The 14,393-nt window shown below is 47.4% G+C and overlaps 1 protein-coding gene across 2 annotated transcripts in view; it reads left to right on the forward strand.

Annotated features, from left to right (window-relative positions):
• Nucleotides 1-2,699: 2,699 nt before the first annotated feature.
• The window catches only part of LOC120812248 (ankyrin repeat and BTB/POZ domain-containing protein 2-like), a 50,328-nt gene continuing 38,634 nt past the window's right edge, over nucleotides 2,700-14,393 (forward strand). The window contains exons 1-2 of one of the 2 annotated variants that reach the window (XM_040168072.2): nucleotides 2,702-2,977; nucleotides 3,084-4,106. In XM_040168072.2, coding sequence (XP_040024006.2) covers nucleotides 3,215-4,106 — 892 coding nt within the window. In that variant the 5' untranslated portion in view covers nucleotides 2,702-2,977; nucleotides 3,084-3,214. Of the gene's footprint in view, nucleotides 4,107-14,393 lie in introns of both variants that reach the window. The other variant, XM_040168071.2, reaches the window with a different exon arrangement.

The following is a 14,393-nucleotide window of genomic DNA, read 5'->3' on the forward strand; positions in this document are numbered from 1 at the left end:
TTTACTCTCCATAAAAATGTCTCCTGTCAAAATTATACAAGTTAGAAATATGAACATGCTGCAAAACAAAACAAAACCTGGAAATATAAATAAAATTTGTGCTTTTCAGTAATAACAAATAACGATGCAAAACATTCAGTTTTCTTTGCTCTTATGCCATTTTATCAGAGCTGGATGCTTGGCATCTTTTTTTGGCAACAAGTTGGTTTATGTTTTTCGTGAGGTCCTGTGTTGTGGAGACTCTCAGGATGGACTGAAGGTGCTCATCAGTGAGACGACTCCTGTGTGCGGTATTGTTTTCATCACTGAGAACAGCTTCTCACACAGATATGTGCTACCAAACATGCACAAGGTTCGAGCCGCATGTAGACGGAGCTGGGGCATTGCTGCGGGAATGGAGTGAATAAACAGTGTCGTACTTTGTCTTTAGTGTCCCATCACACTGCAGCTCAATCAGCTCCATCTGAATCTGCACAGGTGCAGTTTCCACGTCGACGGCAAATGGGTTGCGAAACAACTCAAAATTATTTTTTTGTTCCTCAAAATCACCAAAGCGCCGTGCGAACTCCGTGCGCAGCGCGCTCAGTTTATCAGCAAAGTGCGTATTTGGGAACACCGTTGTTCCGCATTACTTGGCAACAGGGAAAGTGGGGCAAGTTGCACTGGTGCATTTGTGTCTCCCATAAAATCAGCTTCACTGGAAATGCCTTCACTGCGTCATACATGTCAGTGATCATGCGGTCACGTCCCTGGAGCTGGAGGTTTACGGCATTGAGACGTGCGGTTGTGTCAGCCAGAAACGCCACCGAAAGCGCTCGCCAAGGGAGCTGAAGCGCTGCATTATGGGATCTGTAGTTTATTTTGTTATCAGCGCTTCATATCGTCGGGCCATTAGTAACAATAATATAAAATGATCTCGCGGGCCAGATATAATTGCATGCCGTGCCGGATATGGCCCGCGGGCCTTGAGTTTGACATATATGCTGTAGACCAACAGCGGTTGCATGGTTAAACACATAAAAACTATTAACTATTAACTATTATCAAAACTCACTGGGTTTCAAAACGATATATAAAAAATTCACATCTTTAAATAATTGAATGTGGCTCAAATACTCTGACCTGTCAGTACAACTATTTGATATTTTTCTAAACTATAAATGAAAGTATATTCTGGGTCAGGATAAAAACATGTTGCTGACATTTAAACGGACCCTGGTAGACTTTTATCACTAGCTGCAAATGCAAAGTTAACATAACATTGTTTCCAAAACATTCTGCGACCCTCACTGTTGTTCCTCTGAGGCTGACATCATCCAGTTACGAGTCACATTGATGTAATATCACATTCGTCTTGTTTTGAGACCAATGCGGAGAGAATTCCAACATTGTGTAACTTAATATGTTGAACTCCAGCAGAGCTCCAATGCTTTCTGCATCAAATGGAATTATCTGCAGACTTGACACCCCTGATCTCATTTAGAAGAGCTTTTGATTGTCATCGTGGCGCAGGGGTTAGAGAAGGTGTGCTGGGAAGCACAAGGTTGTTGGTTCAATTCCAGGCTGCCCCATGTTCCATGTCAAAGTGTCCCTGAGCAAGACACCTAACCCGGGCAAAAATGTGAAAAAGCCATGGGTTTAAAAGTGTAATGTAAGTCACTTTGGATAAAAGCGTCTGCTAAATGACCTGTAATGTAATGTAATGTAATGTAACTGGAATGAAAGGTTGACTCCCTACTCGGTTTCCCTGACTGAGTGATTCATATGGTCTACAATGTAGATCTCTTTTTCCAAGAACATGCTCCATGTCGTCTAACATCGGGGGTCTGTGTATGTTCAAGAAAACATGAATTACAGTTACTTTCACAATGTGTTGCAGTCTCACTGGCATGCAGGTTGGGGCTGTAAACTGATTATGGAATAATGTTGGACTCTGTCCCAGTGGAGGCACGCCCTACCTGTCTGTGCGAGTGTGGAGTGATGACATGCAGGGAGTCATTGTACTTTTTCAACACGTTTGCTTTATTTTCCTCTCAAGCGTGTTACGGCAGCTTACCAGAAACAGCAAACAGGGTTGAAAACTTAAGTTTCGTAAGAGGTTTGGCTCTTGGTTTGTTTTTAAAAGCAAGAGTCTGACACTTTTAGGTCCTTACGTCTGCCAAATTGTTACTGAATGAACACAAAGTAAAAGACTGGGTACAAAGCATGTGAGCCAAAACAAATTGTTTCTTAGTTGAGTTCCTTGAAACCAAAAATAATCTTTTAGTGTAAAAACGAATGAAAGTCAACACTACTCCACCCCTTACGTTATTACGACAGACTTTAAGGATTTGATTTCTGTTTTATACTGCAGGTAGGAGATTACCCTCACGTGCAGGCAGCAGGCCACGTCTCCAAGAGTTAACATGAGACTGTACGGTGTGCTTACCAACCAGACAAATCCATGTCCATATCCATCCCTCCATATCATAACTAATGTGGATTTAATGTGTCGTGTCATGTCAAGCGCCTACAGGCACGTCTGTTAAGGGAATTTGTGTGACTCTTGTCCTCAAGCCAAACAAAGTTTACTTAAGTCTCCCAAATTGAGGAAAGATTTAGATCGGGTCTTGATTGGCTGCCTGCAGAAGTCGGCACCCTCTTGATTGGTGCGCCGGCTGCTTCCGCGTTGTCATTCAGCACAGGCCCCGCCCCCACTCACATCTGTAACCGAGCGTCTCCGGCGGGACGCTGTTCTGACCGAGCACCCGGGACGGGAGAGAGGAGCGGTAGTCTCGGGCTTTTCAACCTTTGCCTAAAGAAACTAAAACCTTTTTATATGTTTGCTGAGCGGCTGAAAAAAAGAGGGAAGGGGGACACACACATTTTTTTTAACTCACGAGCTCCGGTCGTCACAGAACGAGGCGACACGTAATCGCGTTTTAACGGACTTGCGGAAGAAAGTTTGGTTAAATCCCTGCGCTGTCCGCGTGCACAGGTGAGACGGGTGCCGCTCTAATTCCCTCCGACAACGACACTATACGGTGTTTTTTGAAAGAGACATTTTGCTCGAAATATCTTTTTGTCTGAACTCTGCTTCGCAGCATGTCTGCCGAGTGTCCCGCTGCGTAACCAGTTCGTCCAGCTCCGCGGGGAGTTTCGGCTGCTGCTTGACTTACTTCAGGTAACCCGCTTCCTCCAACACCCCCCCACCTGCAGAAATAGTTTCACAGTTATGGCCGGTTTGAGCGATTTCCACATGAAGACCCTGGAGGACCTGACGCTGGACTCTGGCTATGGAGCGGGGGACTCCTGCAAATCCCTCAGCTTGTCCTCCTCCAAGTCCAACTCCCAGGCCTTCATGACCGCCCCTCACCGGGGCAACTGGTGGTACTACTCCGGCTCCATGAACAGCAGGAACAACAGCTGGGACACGGTCAACACGGTCCTCCCGGAGGACCCGGAGGACATCTTCTCCAAGTGCCACCGCCTGCCCGAGTTGGAGGAGTTCCCCTGGATGGACGAGGAGGTGGCCAGGATACTGCGCAAAGTGGCCGGCGGTTGGGGCGTCAAAGGCGGCCACGCGGCGGCCTTCTCCCCGGAGGCCGCGCGGCGGCTGTCGGCTCTCCTCCGCCGGGCCCTCATCCGCGTCTCCCGCGAGGCGCAGCGGCTCAGCGTCATGCACTGCCGCTGCACGCGCTTCGAGGTGCAGAGCGCCATGCGGCTGGTGCTCAGCTGGTCCCTGGCGGACCAGTGCGTGTCCGCCACGGTCAAGGCCATCTCCATGTACAGCATGAGCGCCGGGGAGCTGCTGAGGAAGGGCAAGTCCTCCCGCTGCGGCCTCGCCTTCTCCGTGGGACGCTTCTTCCGGTGGATGGTGGACACCCGCATCTCCGTGCGCATCCACGAGTACGCGGCCATATGCCTGACCGCGTGCATGGAGGCGCTGGTGGAGGAGATAGGAGCCCGGGTGCTGATGGCCGAGAGGGGTCATTCGGGCCCGGAGTCGTGGCTGGCAGGGGCCCCGGTTAGCGCGGAAGCCCTGGAGGGGGTAGTGAACAATGACGCGGAACTTTGGGGAGTCCTGCAGCACTACGAGCACCTGATCTGTGGGAAGAACGCCAATGGTAAATATATTTCTAATTTTTTTCTTTTTCTTTTCGGTGCACAGGAAGCTCACATTGTCCAGTTAATTGCGTGAGTTTTGCTGTGTGTTGTGATGGATGTCAATTTACACCCCAAACTTTTTCTTCCCTCACACACTCCTTCCATTGCCACCACTTTCCACTCCCTCACCGCGTGGAAAAGGTGAAATGTGGCCTGCTGCTGGACACAATAAGCAGCTCTTTGTGCCTGAGCGTTTGACGGATCTGTCGCTAATTTGACTTATCACAATAGGAAAACACACAACAGGGGCATCAGATACAAACAATGAAGGTGTTTAGTTTCCAACCATGGCTGAAATTAGTTTTTTTTTGTTTTTGTTTAGTTAAACCTCCAACTTCAATTGTCACAACATCAATCCACCATTCCTGCCATTGAGCCCACACATGTCCCTCTTGTTCTAAGGCTGCAATTCGGGGAGCAGAGCGTCTCATGGCGCAGGCAGGAGTCTTGTATGTTGACACAGCTCTCTGTTTATGCTGACTCAGCATAAACAGAGAGCTGTGTCTGTTTTAGCTGCACTCCTTTAAAATCCTCCTCTTCTTCCATCCGCCATCCCCACATATCTTCCGTCTCGTCCTCCTCTCTTCCAGCTCCAGCAGCACATCCTGCTCCTCCTCCTCCACCCTCACATCCCTCCTTCTATCAGCTCACTCTACTTTCCCTCTTCGTTAAGCCCCAGAAGACTCATTCGGTGGCTGCTTTTGGCAGCCCAGTGTTGAGTTGATTCATGAGCTTGTGTAGGGACATTGTAACCAGCCTTTGTTTTGTGGCTCGCTACCAGCTCCCCAAAGCAGAGCTCTTCACTTCAGCACAATAGCTGTTTGTTGTGTGATCGTGCAGCTTATCCCAACACAGAGGAACTGAAAACAAAAGCTGTGGAAGCTGGGTATAAACATCCTTATACACAGAGAGAGAGAGAGAGAGAGAGAGAGAGAGAGAGAGAGAGAGAGGGGTGACTATTATGTCAGGGCCCCAGCATCCCTGTTGATGACATGTCATGCGAGGCCCCTTTCTGAGCAAGCATTAGGCTGTGTGTGAAGGAGAAGAAGTTTGAGTTCAATTCACCATCTGAAAGAAGGCAGGCAGCATGCGCAGACACACACATTCACTGGTTCCATACATTTCGTGTCAATGTGCAGCCTGCACTGGTTTCTTCACAATGTGCCTTCCGGTTAAGCCCGCAAGTGGCAACGACAATAGAGTCCGGTGCGTCGGACCTGACCATTATATGGCCAGGTGCTTGAGGTAGAGCCATTTCATTGCAAAATAAGTTAAAGTGCAGATCTTTTTAACCGGATGCCTTTTGGTTGGGTCCTATTTTAAATCTTTTGTTTTGAAAGCGTGTGTGTGTAATAATGACCCTTATTCTGACCACCTTAGCTTTTAATAGGCCAAGAAGCGGGCTGTGCAGGCCACATACCCAGACCACCTGACACCCCACACCCTAAACCTGACTTTCCACAGACTTTCTGCTGATGTAGCCCCCCCCCCCCCCCCTTCCACTCCCCCCACCAAGCCACAACAGCCATCAGTCTAAAGTAAATATCTGCTTATCCCGCTCTCAAACCAGATGGGGACGGGACGGTAGACTACTGATCATGTGGAAGGGTACAGTCTGATAAATCCTCCTCCTGGATTTCACTCTGACTCGCTTTCTTTCTCAGGGGCTTGCCCACATCTGGAACTCTTTAAGTCAAAATGACTTCTCCGGCTCCAATAACAGTGCTGAAAACGCCCTCCTCTCCTCCTTCCCTCTTTTTCTCTCTCTCTCTCTCCCCCTTTTCTTTTTTTGCAATTGCTTTCACGTCCACTTCATCTTTATCTGTTTATTTCTTCTGGTCCACAGGGAGTGCATTAAAGGAACCCGGTTGTGATGTGCCAGGATCTTATTCATTACTCGTGCACACATTCCGTGTGTACACACACACACACACACACACACACACACACACACACACACACACACACACACACACACACACCATAAAAACCCATTTAGTCTGCTTTGTATGTGTTCAAATGGCTCTACATCTCTGGTTGAACCCACTACATAGTGCCACTATACCGACGAATCCATTTGTCATTCATTTCTGCTCACAAGGGAATGGCACAAGCTTCCTGGTATAAATTGTATTGATAGTGCTGTGGGGCATTTAAAATGCAGAGTAGTAGCTTTACTAATGGATGGTGAAAGTGGCGAGGAAGTGATTGCTCTTTACGACTCGTTTCTGTTGAACTCTAGCTGGCTGACGGAATCGGCTCCTTCTTTTGGAGTTTGTGTGACGTGTGCGGTGTAGAGGGTTTGTTTTTGTTTCCTCAGTTAGCCGTTAATGCAGCAAATGAAGATATGTTACTCCCGTTTCGGTATAATGATTTGCTTTCTGTGGCCCTGCCGATGCGCTCCGCATTGCTTCTTAAACATTCGCACAGAGCTCACAGTGAGCAAAGCCTCTGGGTCGCTGTCAAACCGCAAATCCGCAGTTTGCTCCTCCAGCTCCTTTCTCTTGGAGAATCGATGCCAACCATTCCTTTTCTAATTGCTAATCGGCATTAGCTGACACGCATCAGCTCCTCTACCAGTGTGCTCTGACGCAATTGAAGCCGGTTGTTGTAGTCGATACAGAAACGTTTTTAGTGGCGATTTGGTTGTAATATTTAAATCGCACACAAACAGATCAGGTGTGCACTGCAGACTGCAGGAGGAGGTGAGTAGAGAGAGTGAGCAAAGAAGGGTGTTCAGGGAGTGTTTGCTCCAAGTGGAAACAGATTGGTTGGACCAGGGATCGGAGATAATAACCCCTTGCTGTGTTCTCTGGTGAAACCTGTTGAGTTCACGCTGACTTTGCTGGACGGAGCCCCGGAGAGATGAAGCTGCCATCCCACATACCCTCTGTGATGGTGATCTATGTAGCCAGGTTGGTCAAAGCCAAGCAGACGAGGAAGAGACTTCTTTCCCTTTTTTTCCTCCTTTCATCTCTAAACTGTTGTTTCTGTATACGGGCTGAGAGAGGGACCTTTTTGTGACGTGACATGTCAGTGAACTCTTTGTCCAGTGGACTCTGAGCCGCAGTGTGTGTGGAGCCTCACACACACACACACACACACACACACTCACAGAGGCTCTTCCGTCTTACTTGCATTACTTCCTAGGTGGTGAGGGTGTAGAGGGTGGAGTAAGCAAACATTTTTCAGTGGACAGAGACACTCTGTTCCGGGCCTTCAATAGGAATATCTGTATTAACACATTTAAACCTGGACCATAATTCTGGGCCTCAAGTAAAAGTTCACAGCTTATATTGTTTTGCTAACACCCTAAAAAGCTGGCCAATATTCTGAAGGGGGGGGCGAGAAGATACATTGGTGAGTGGCCCGGCTTCAGGAGGCAAAGTGACCACCAAGGTTTGTGTCCTTATCTGTGACACGTGGCCTTTTGGACATAAGTAGGCCGCCACCACCTTTGTCATTTCCTTTGCACGTCTCTCTCTGACATTGATGGTATCTGTGCTCCTGAGAGTGACTGCGTGTGTATGTGCATATATATTTCTTTTTTTGCGTTTGCCTCTGCTGTCCGCGGGGTTGATGGAGGGTCTGAGTGACGGTGAACCAAGGCATGCGCTCACAGAGAGAAGACTCAAGGTGTCCGGTCGTGTTTTACGACTCTCTCTTTTCAGAGCGAAGGCACGAGGACGGGAGGGGTTGTCTCTCCTCTTTCTTCACTTTCTTGAAAAGTTCCATTGGCCTTCCGGTGACAGGCATTGAAACAGTACCAAATTTTCCAAAACCTTCTGCAGCCAGTGCCTTCTCCTCAAAACCTCACCTGCTGGGTCAAGATCGGCCTGATGAACGTGGTGAAAAAAAAAAAAAAAAGCCACAGCCTATTAAGCCCAAAACCATGTACAGTAATGCTGCCTGGAATTCCCATCGTGGTCAGTGGAGGGAAGGGGCACATTTAGAGCGCAGCCATCTGGAGAACACATGTGGGCACAGGGAAACTGACTCCGTCAAGACAGGACGCCCTCGGCCACGATCCTTAGTTGTCTCTCTGTTGATAAGATCTGCACCGCGCACGCACCACATGTGGCCTTCCTACAAACAATTCACAGCTCTTGTGAGCCAACAGAAGATGTGTTATTTTAGGAAAAGCCACAAAAGCACGTGGCCTGAATGCACATGTGAAAAACAAAAACAACGGGGGGAGGGAGGAGGTGCAGACAGAGCCAGGACAGCTACCATCTGGTGACCATCGGATGCAAGAGGCTCCGTATCGCACGTAGTCACCGCGTCTATACGGGTCTCCTTTTTTGAAACGCTAAGGCGTCTGTTTTGGGCGTGGGACCATGTTGTGTCTGCGTAGCTGAGGAAAGCGAGTGGGGCTAGAGCGCAGCGACAGGAAAACGCCGAATCCGACACTTTGTTTGAGTTACTGTGTGTCTGCACAGGATGTGTCTCTTTGGGTATGCTCCCCCCGTTGTGGGTCACACATTCAGCGGGGTGCACCCTGTGCACGTGTGGCCACATGTCCATGGCAGTGCGTGTTGAACGCTGCATTTGAGTGTACACGCCGGCAATGGCAGTGGCCAAGTTTCCCCGCCGACGTTGAGATAATCTGGCTATTGAGCGTTGGAGGGGTGGAGGGAGAAGATGGGGTGGTGAATTTCACCCTGATGAAAGGATGCATTGTTTGAGGGTGGAATCGTTGTTGGTCCAACGCGTGTCAAACAGCTGAGTCCGTGTGAAGATGATGCTCATCTACATGATCTGGGTTTTTCAGTGCCCTTAAAGAGCCCATGGCTTAAGCCCGAGTTGTAAGAATACGTGTTCTTGGAGATTTGGAGCCTGGTCGGGGTTATCAAAAATTCAGCCGAATAACTTCTCTCGTTCTGGAAAATGTATTTGTCAGATCACAGGTCAAGTATCAGCGCTGCGTTTGCAAAGGCAGGAGCAGTTCAGGCAGCACACAGGCCGGAAGAACAACTAACTAACATCAGCAAGAACATCATGTTTTATAACCCTTGAAAGACAGAGAAGGAAAGATTTCTATTGGCCCTAAACTGGCGTAGAGGAGGACCTTCCACCTCCCGCATCTAAAGATCCGGTCACATCCAATGTCCAGACTCCTGACTTAACGTAAACATCGTAAACAGAGTGTGTATGTTGAATAGTGTTGGTGTGTCTCTAACCCCCCCTTGGCTGGTAAATCTTCTAGTTGACCCGCAGACCTTACATTCCTCAGCCAGGACATAAACTGACTCCCCATCCTGTCGGACTCGTGTCTGCCTGCTTGGCAGATCCTGCTTCCCCCCTTACCTAACTCTTAAATCAAGACAAGACAGCAAACCCCCAACTAAGCCCATGAAAATAACTTTTGATTATCAATTCCCCCCTTTTACATAATTCATTATGTAAACCAAAAAAAATCAAAAGAAACCACCAATCTAAACGCTAAATATCTATATCAGTGAATACGGGTGAATGCAGCAGTCATGGAAATCCCTAAACAGTACAAAAAATCTACACCACATCTAAACCGAGTATAATAGACACAGAATACATCCTAGCCCAAAAATATCACACCATCTACGTGTATGCATCCACTATATATGATGTGTGCAACAGTTAGCAGATCACGCGGACAGGAATGTTGAACCTAAAAGGATTTCTTCTTCAGGTCCCTCGAAGTCGGTTCTTACCATACCTATCTCCTCCGGCCCTAACAATTGGATCCTTTCATGTAACAAAGCCATCTGGTATGGCAGGGGTATTTTAGCATCTATTGCAGAGGTGATGCATCGGAGACATAGTTGTCTGATAAAGGGGATGCAGCAGCATCCACAAAGGGCAAAAACCACTATTGCGATTACTAAGGTCAGAAAAACTGACAGTAAGAAGCCCTTCCATTGTCCAAAGTATTTACCAAACCAATTACCGACGGTGCCGTCTATACCAGAGTGTTCAGCTAATTCAGACATGGCTCTTAGTCCGTGTAATGCTCTAGTAAAGGATCCATCTGGGGCGGTGTTATTGGGGATAAAAGTGCAGCACGCTTGGCCAAACATCGCACACACTCCTCCTTCTTCAGCTAATAACATATCCAAAGCCATCCGGTTCTGGTAAGTCATCAATGAGGTGGCCGATAGTTGGCTGTGCACCCCTTCCAGAGCATCTCTTGTCATATTGGTGAGCCGCTGGATATTGAAATGTACATAATTTAGTCGATCCACATTTTTGTTTACAGTTATAAAAAGGGAACAATGATTCCCATCCGGTCGCTATCTGATCCGTTAACTTGTATTGATCAGGTACCCCTCTCGGCACACTATCACACAGTGCGTGGTTACTTCTGCAACTTTGTATGGACCTTCCTAGCGGGGATCAGTCCAACTGAATCTGGCTACTTTACGTAGTACCCAGTCATCCACCTCCACTGGTGCACACTCTCCTTCTTCTTCAGAAAGGATCCCTGTCACCTGTTGAGAGATACTCATCACAGTATTATTACACATTCTCATATAGTCAGATATTTCCACATGTTGGTACTGCAATGGGCTGACAGTGGTAGGCAAAGTGGTTGTTAACGGACAAGGCATCTTTCTTCCCGTTCATACCTCATGGGGGCTTATCCCTAACTTAGAGTTAGGACATGATCTTATCCCATACAGCACTATCGGCAGGGCTGCCACCCACGTCAGCTTCGTTTCAGCACAGACTTTAGCCTAACCTTCCTTTATGGTTCTGTTAGCTCTCTCAACTAGCCCTTGAGACTGAGGATGATAAACTGCCCCAAATTTATGCTTGATCCCAAACGTTTTCTCTATTTCTTGTAGTTCAGCGTTCGAGAAGTGTGAACCATTATCCGATCGTATGACTTCTGGAATACCAAAGCTGGGTATTAGTTCTCTGGTCAGCCATTTTACTACGTCTGCTGCTCTTTCTGATTTTGTGGGGATCACCTCCACCCACCTAGAAAAAGGATCAACGCATACCAACAAATACCTCTTGCCCTCAACTCGATCCTTCATTCCCATGTCTGTGAAGTCTATTACCACCTCTTTCCATGGTGCCATAGGGGCAGGGAAACTTCCAAGTCCAGCCTTCAGTGTTAATCTCCACTTTTATTGCTCTTCAGCCCAAAAGCAAAGCAGAGGGTGGGAGACATGTCTGTTACTTGCAGATACAACTCAGCTCATGCTCAGTTTGATCCAATCCATTCATTCATTACTGATAGATCACCAACCTCTCATGGTTAGCGTATCCAAATGTAAGGGTGTACTACCTGTTGAACATTACAGGATGACCGTCTGTAACAAGTTTCCATATTTCGTGTACTGGTGCTATAAATGTTCCTTTGATCAGACATTTGCTTCCATCATCAAGATACTGTATCAAGTGTATCATGCACTATACACTCAATAGCAGCACTCAACAATTTACCGCCCATCTCTGAATTTAGGAGAAAACTCGAAAAACTACAAACATTAATCCAAAAAATGGACAATATATACAACAACTCTCCTAATTCCTTATAACCTTCATTCCTCATTTAAATTTTTCATAACCTTATCTCTTAATTTTCAATGACTGATTGTCTTGCCGTGGAAAGTGTGAACGCGTTTGACTGTAAGAACGCAACTATTCCATGCGATGTGTGCACAACATTCTGGTGTTCCATTGTTATATGGGCCGTTTTAATCAACGCTCTTCCAATAGCAGCTACGTTTCTGACACACGAGGGATGCCCTATTTCCACGTTATCCAGCTTACCACTATAGTACATCAAAACCTTACGATCTGTGTTACCCTCCCCCTTTTGAAACAGAACGGAATTCACAAATCCGTTCTTTTCATCAACATCCAGATGGAAGGGTCTCGAGTAGTCAGGGGGGTGCAACGTGGCTGCGCTGGCCATGGCCTGCTTGGTGGCAATAAATGCAGCCTCTGCCTCCCGGGTCCACACCAAAGGCTTTGAGTAGTTTTTATAGCCTGCACCCAATATTAGCGCCCTCAAGGGAGCCACCTGCACCGAGAAATCAGGTATAATATTCTAGCTCCATGTTACAAGTCCTAAGAATTTCATCATTTCTCTAACCGTCGTGGGCCGAGGATGTTGCAAAATGGACGACTTCTGTGTGTCAGTCATAGCTTGCCCTGATGGTGACACAATTCTCCACAGAAAATTCACCTTCTGTCTCCCAATCTGCAATTTCGATTTAGACACTTTGAAGCCGTTTTCCTGTAACCACTGCAGAACCGTTCTGTAGCGGACATAATCGTTTCTGAACTAGTCCCTGCTAGCAGGATGTCATCCACATATTGTAGTAAAACAACTCCTTCTGGTAGTTCCAACTCGGCCAAAATGGTCTTCAGAACAAAAATAATTGATGGTGAGTCCACATAACCCTGTGGTAACCGCGTATATGTATATTGGCGCCCCTTATACGTAAACGCAAACATTTGTCTCGAGCACACAGCTAGAGGGACACATAAAAAAGCATTCGCCAGGTCAATGCAGGTGAACCATCTTTTATCAGGGCCTATTGCATTTAACATTGTATAAGGATTTGGGGTGTCATCAGGAAACATTTATTAGCCAAAATATGTCAAACATACAAGGAATTTGTCTTGCGGTTAGTGCGCGACAGTAGACAGATAAGACAACAGTGCACAAGTAATAAAATAAAGTGGAATGAAATGCTAGTGCAATGGGTTAGTAGAATAAGGCTAAGGCTATGGGTTAGTATAAAACAAGGGAATAAAGTTAAAAAATGTTAAATATAAAAAAGTTAAAGAAAAGTATTAAGCACAAAGTGCACTAACAAACAAGTAACAGACAAGAGACAAAGTGACAAGTGACAAAGTGATGAATTGCAGTTAAAGTGGCATGTGCAGTGTGAAGGGGAGTGACCGGTGGAATGTTATAGTCAGGCAGTGGGGGACCGGGCTCTGTTGATGAGCTTGTTGTTGATCTTTTTAGCTCGCTTCAGAGACCTGGAAGCGAACAAGTCCTGCAGGGACGGCAGATTGCAGCCAATCACCCTCTCCGCAGAGCGGATGACACGCTGCAGCCTGCCCTTGTCCTTGGCTGTGGCTGCAGCGTACCAGACGGTGATGGAGGAGCAGAGGATGGACTCGATGATGGCCGTGTAGAAGTGGACCATCATCGTCTTTGGCAGGTTGAGTTTCTTCAGCTGCCTCAGGAAGAACAACCTCTGCTGAGCCTTCTTGGTGATGGAGCTGATGTTCAGCTCCCACTTGAGGTCCTGGGTGATGATGGAGCCCAGGAAACGGAAGGCATCCACAATAGTGACGGGGGAGTCACACAGCGTGATGGGGGAGGGTGGGGCTCTGTTCCGCCGGAAATCCACAACCATCTCCACTGTCTTTAAAAGCGTTGAGCTCCAGGTTGTTCTGGCTGCACCACGACACCAGATGGTCAGACTCCCGTGAGATGGTACTACAACTTTGTTGACGAGCCTCAAATCATGCACCATTCTATAGTCAGGCTTTCCGGGTTTAGGGACCGGGTTAATCGGGGTATTCCAGGGGGACCCCGTCCTCTCCAATACACCTGCCTGCAGCAACCCTTCAATTGTTTTTCTATCCCTGCGATTTGTTCCTCCCTCCGGGATACTGAGGACGGTAAATTGGGACCGTTCCGGTTTTTAATTCAATTACCACTGGGGCCATTGGAATCAATCCCACATCAGCTCCCCCTTTCGTCCAAAATGTATCAGGAAAATCATCTAGCATGAGCTGTGTGTTCTCATGGTCAGTATTTTCCCTACCACGTGTGCGGCTTAGCAGGTGTTTCTCTGGTATAAGTTTTACTTCTGAGGTATGTGCAATACGGTACATGTTATTAGCCTGAGAGTAATGTAAGTTAACATTTTGAGTGGGCACCCAGTCCGTGGCATCAACCCCCGCTTTAACCATCGGCCCCATGTTCTTGGCTTCTCCTCCGCTTTGGATGAGCAAGGTGATGTGAGGAGCAGAGGTCTCTTGTAGCGCATATAGAACTTGTAACTCAGAGGTTAGTTCCACCGCAGCTGCCACACCTTGTTTCCCCACATAGATCTCTCGGACCTTAACAGCAGGATGTCCATGGACCTCGCTTTCAAACTCAAGTCTCTAGTTCTCTCTAGTTCTCATCAGGAGACAGCGAATAGTTCATCGTGCAATGAGGAGGATCCGCAGGTGGTTCAGTCGGGTGTAATACCTTGAACCATGGGCCCCAACGGCAGACAGTCTCA

Source organism: Gasterosteus aculeatus, chromosome Y (assembly GCF_964276395.1).
Source record: "Gasterosteus aculeatus chromosome Y, fGasAcu3.hap1.1, whole genome shotgun sequence".
NCBI lineage: Eukaryota > Metazoa > Chordata > Actinopteri > Perciformes > Gasterosteidae > Gasterosteus > Gasterosteus aculeatus.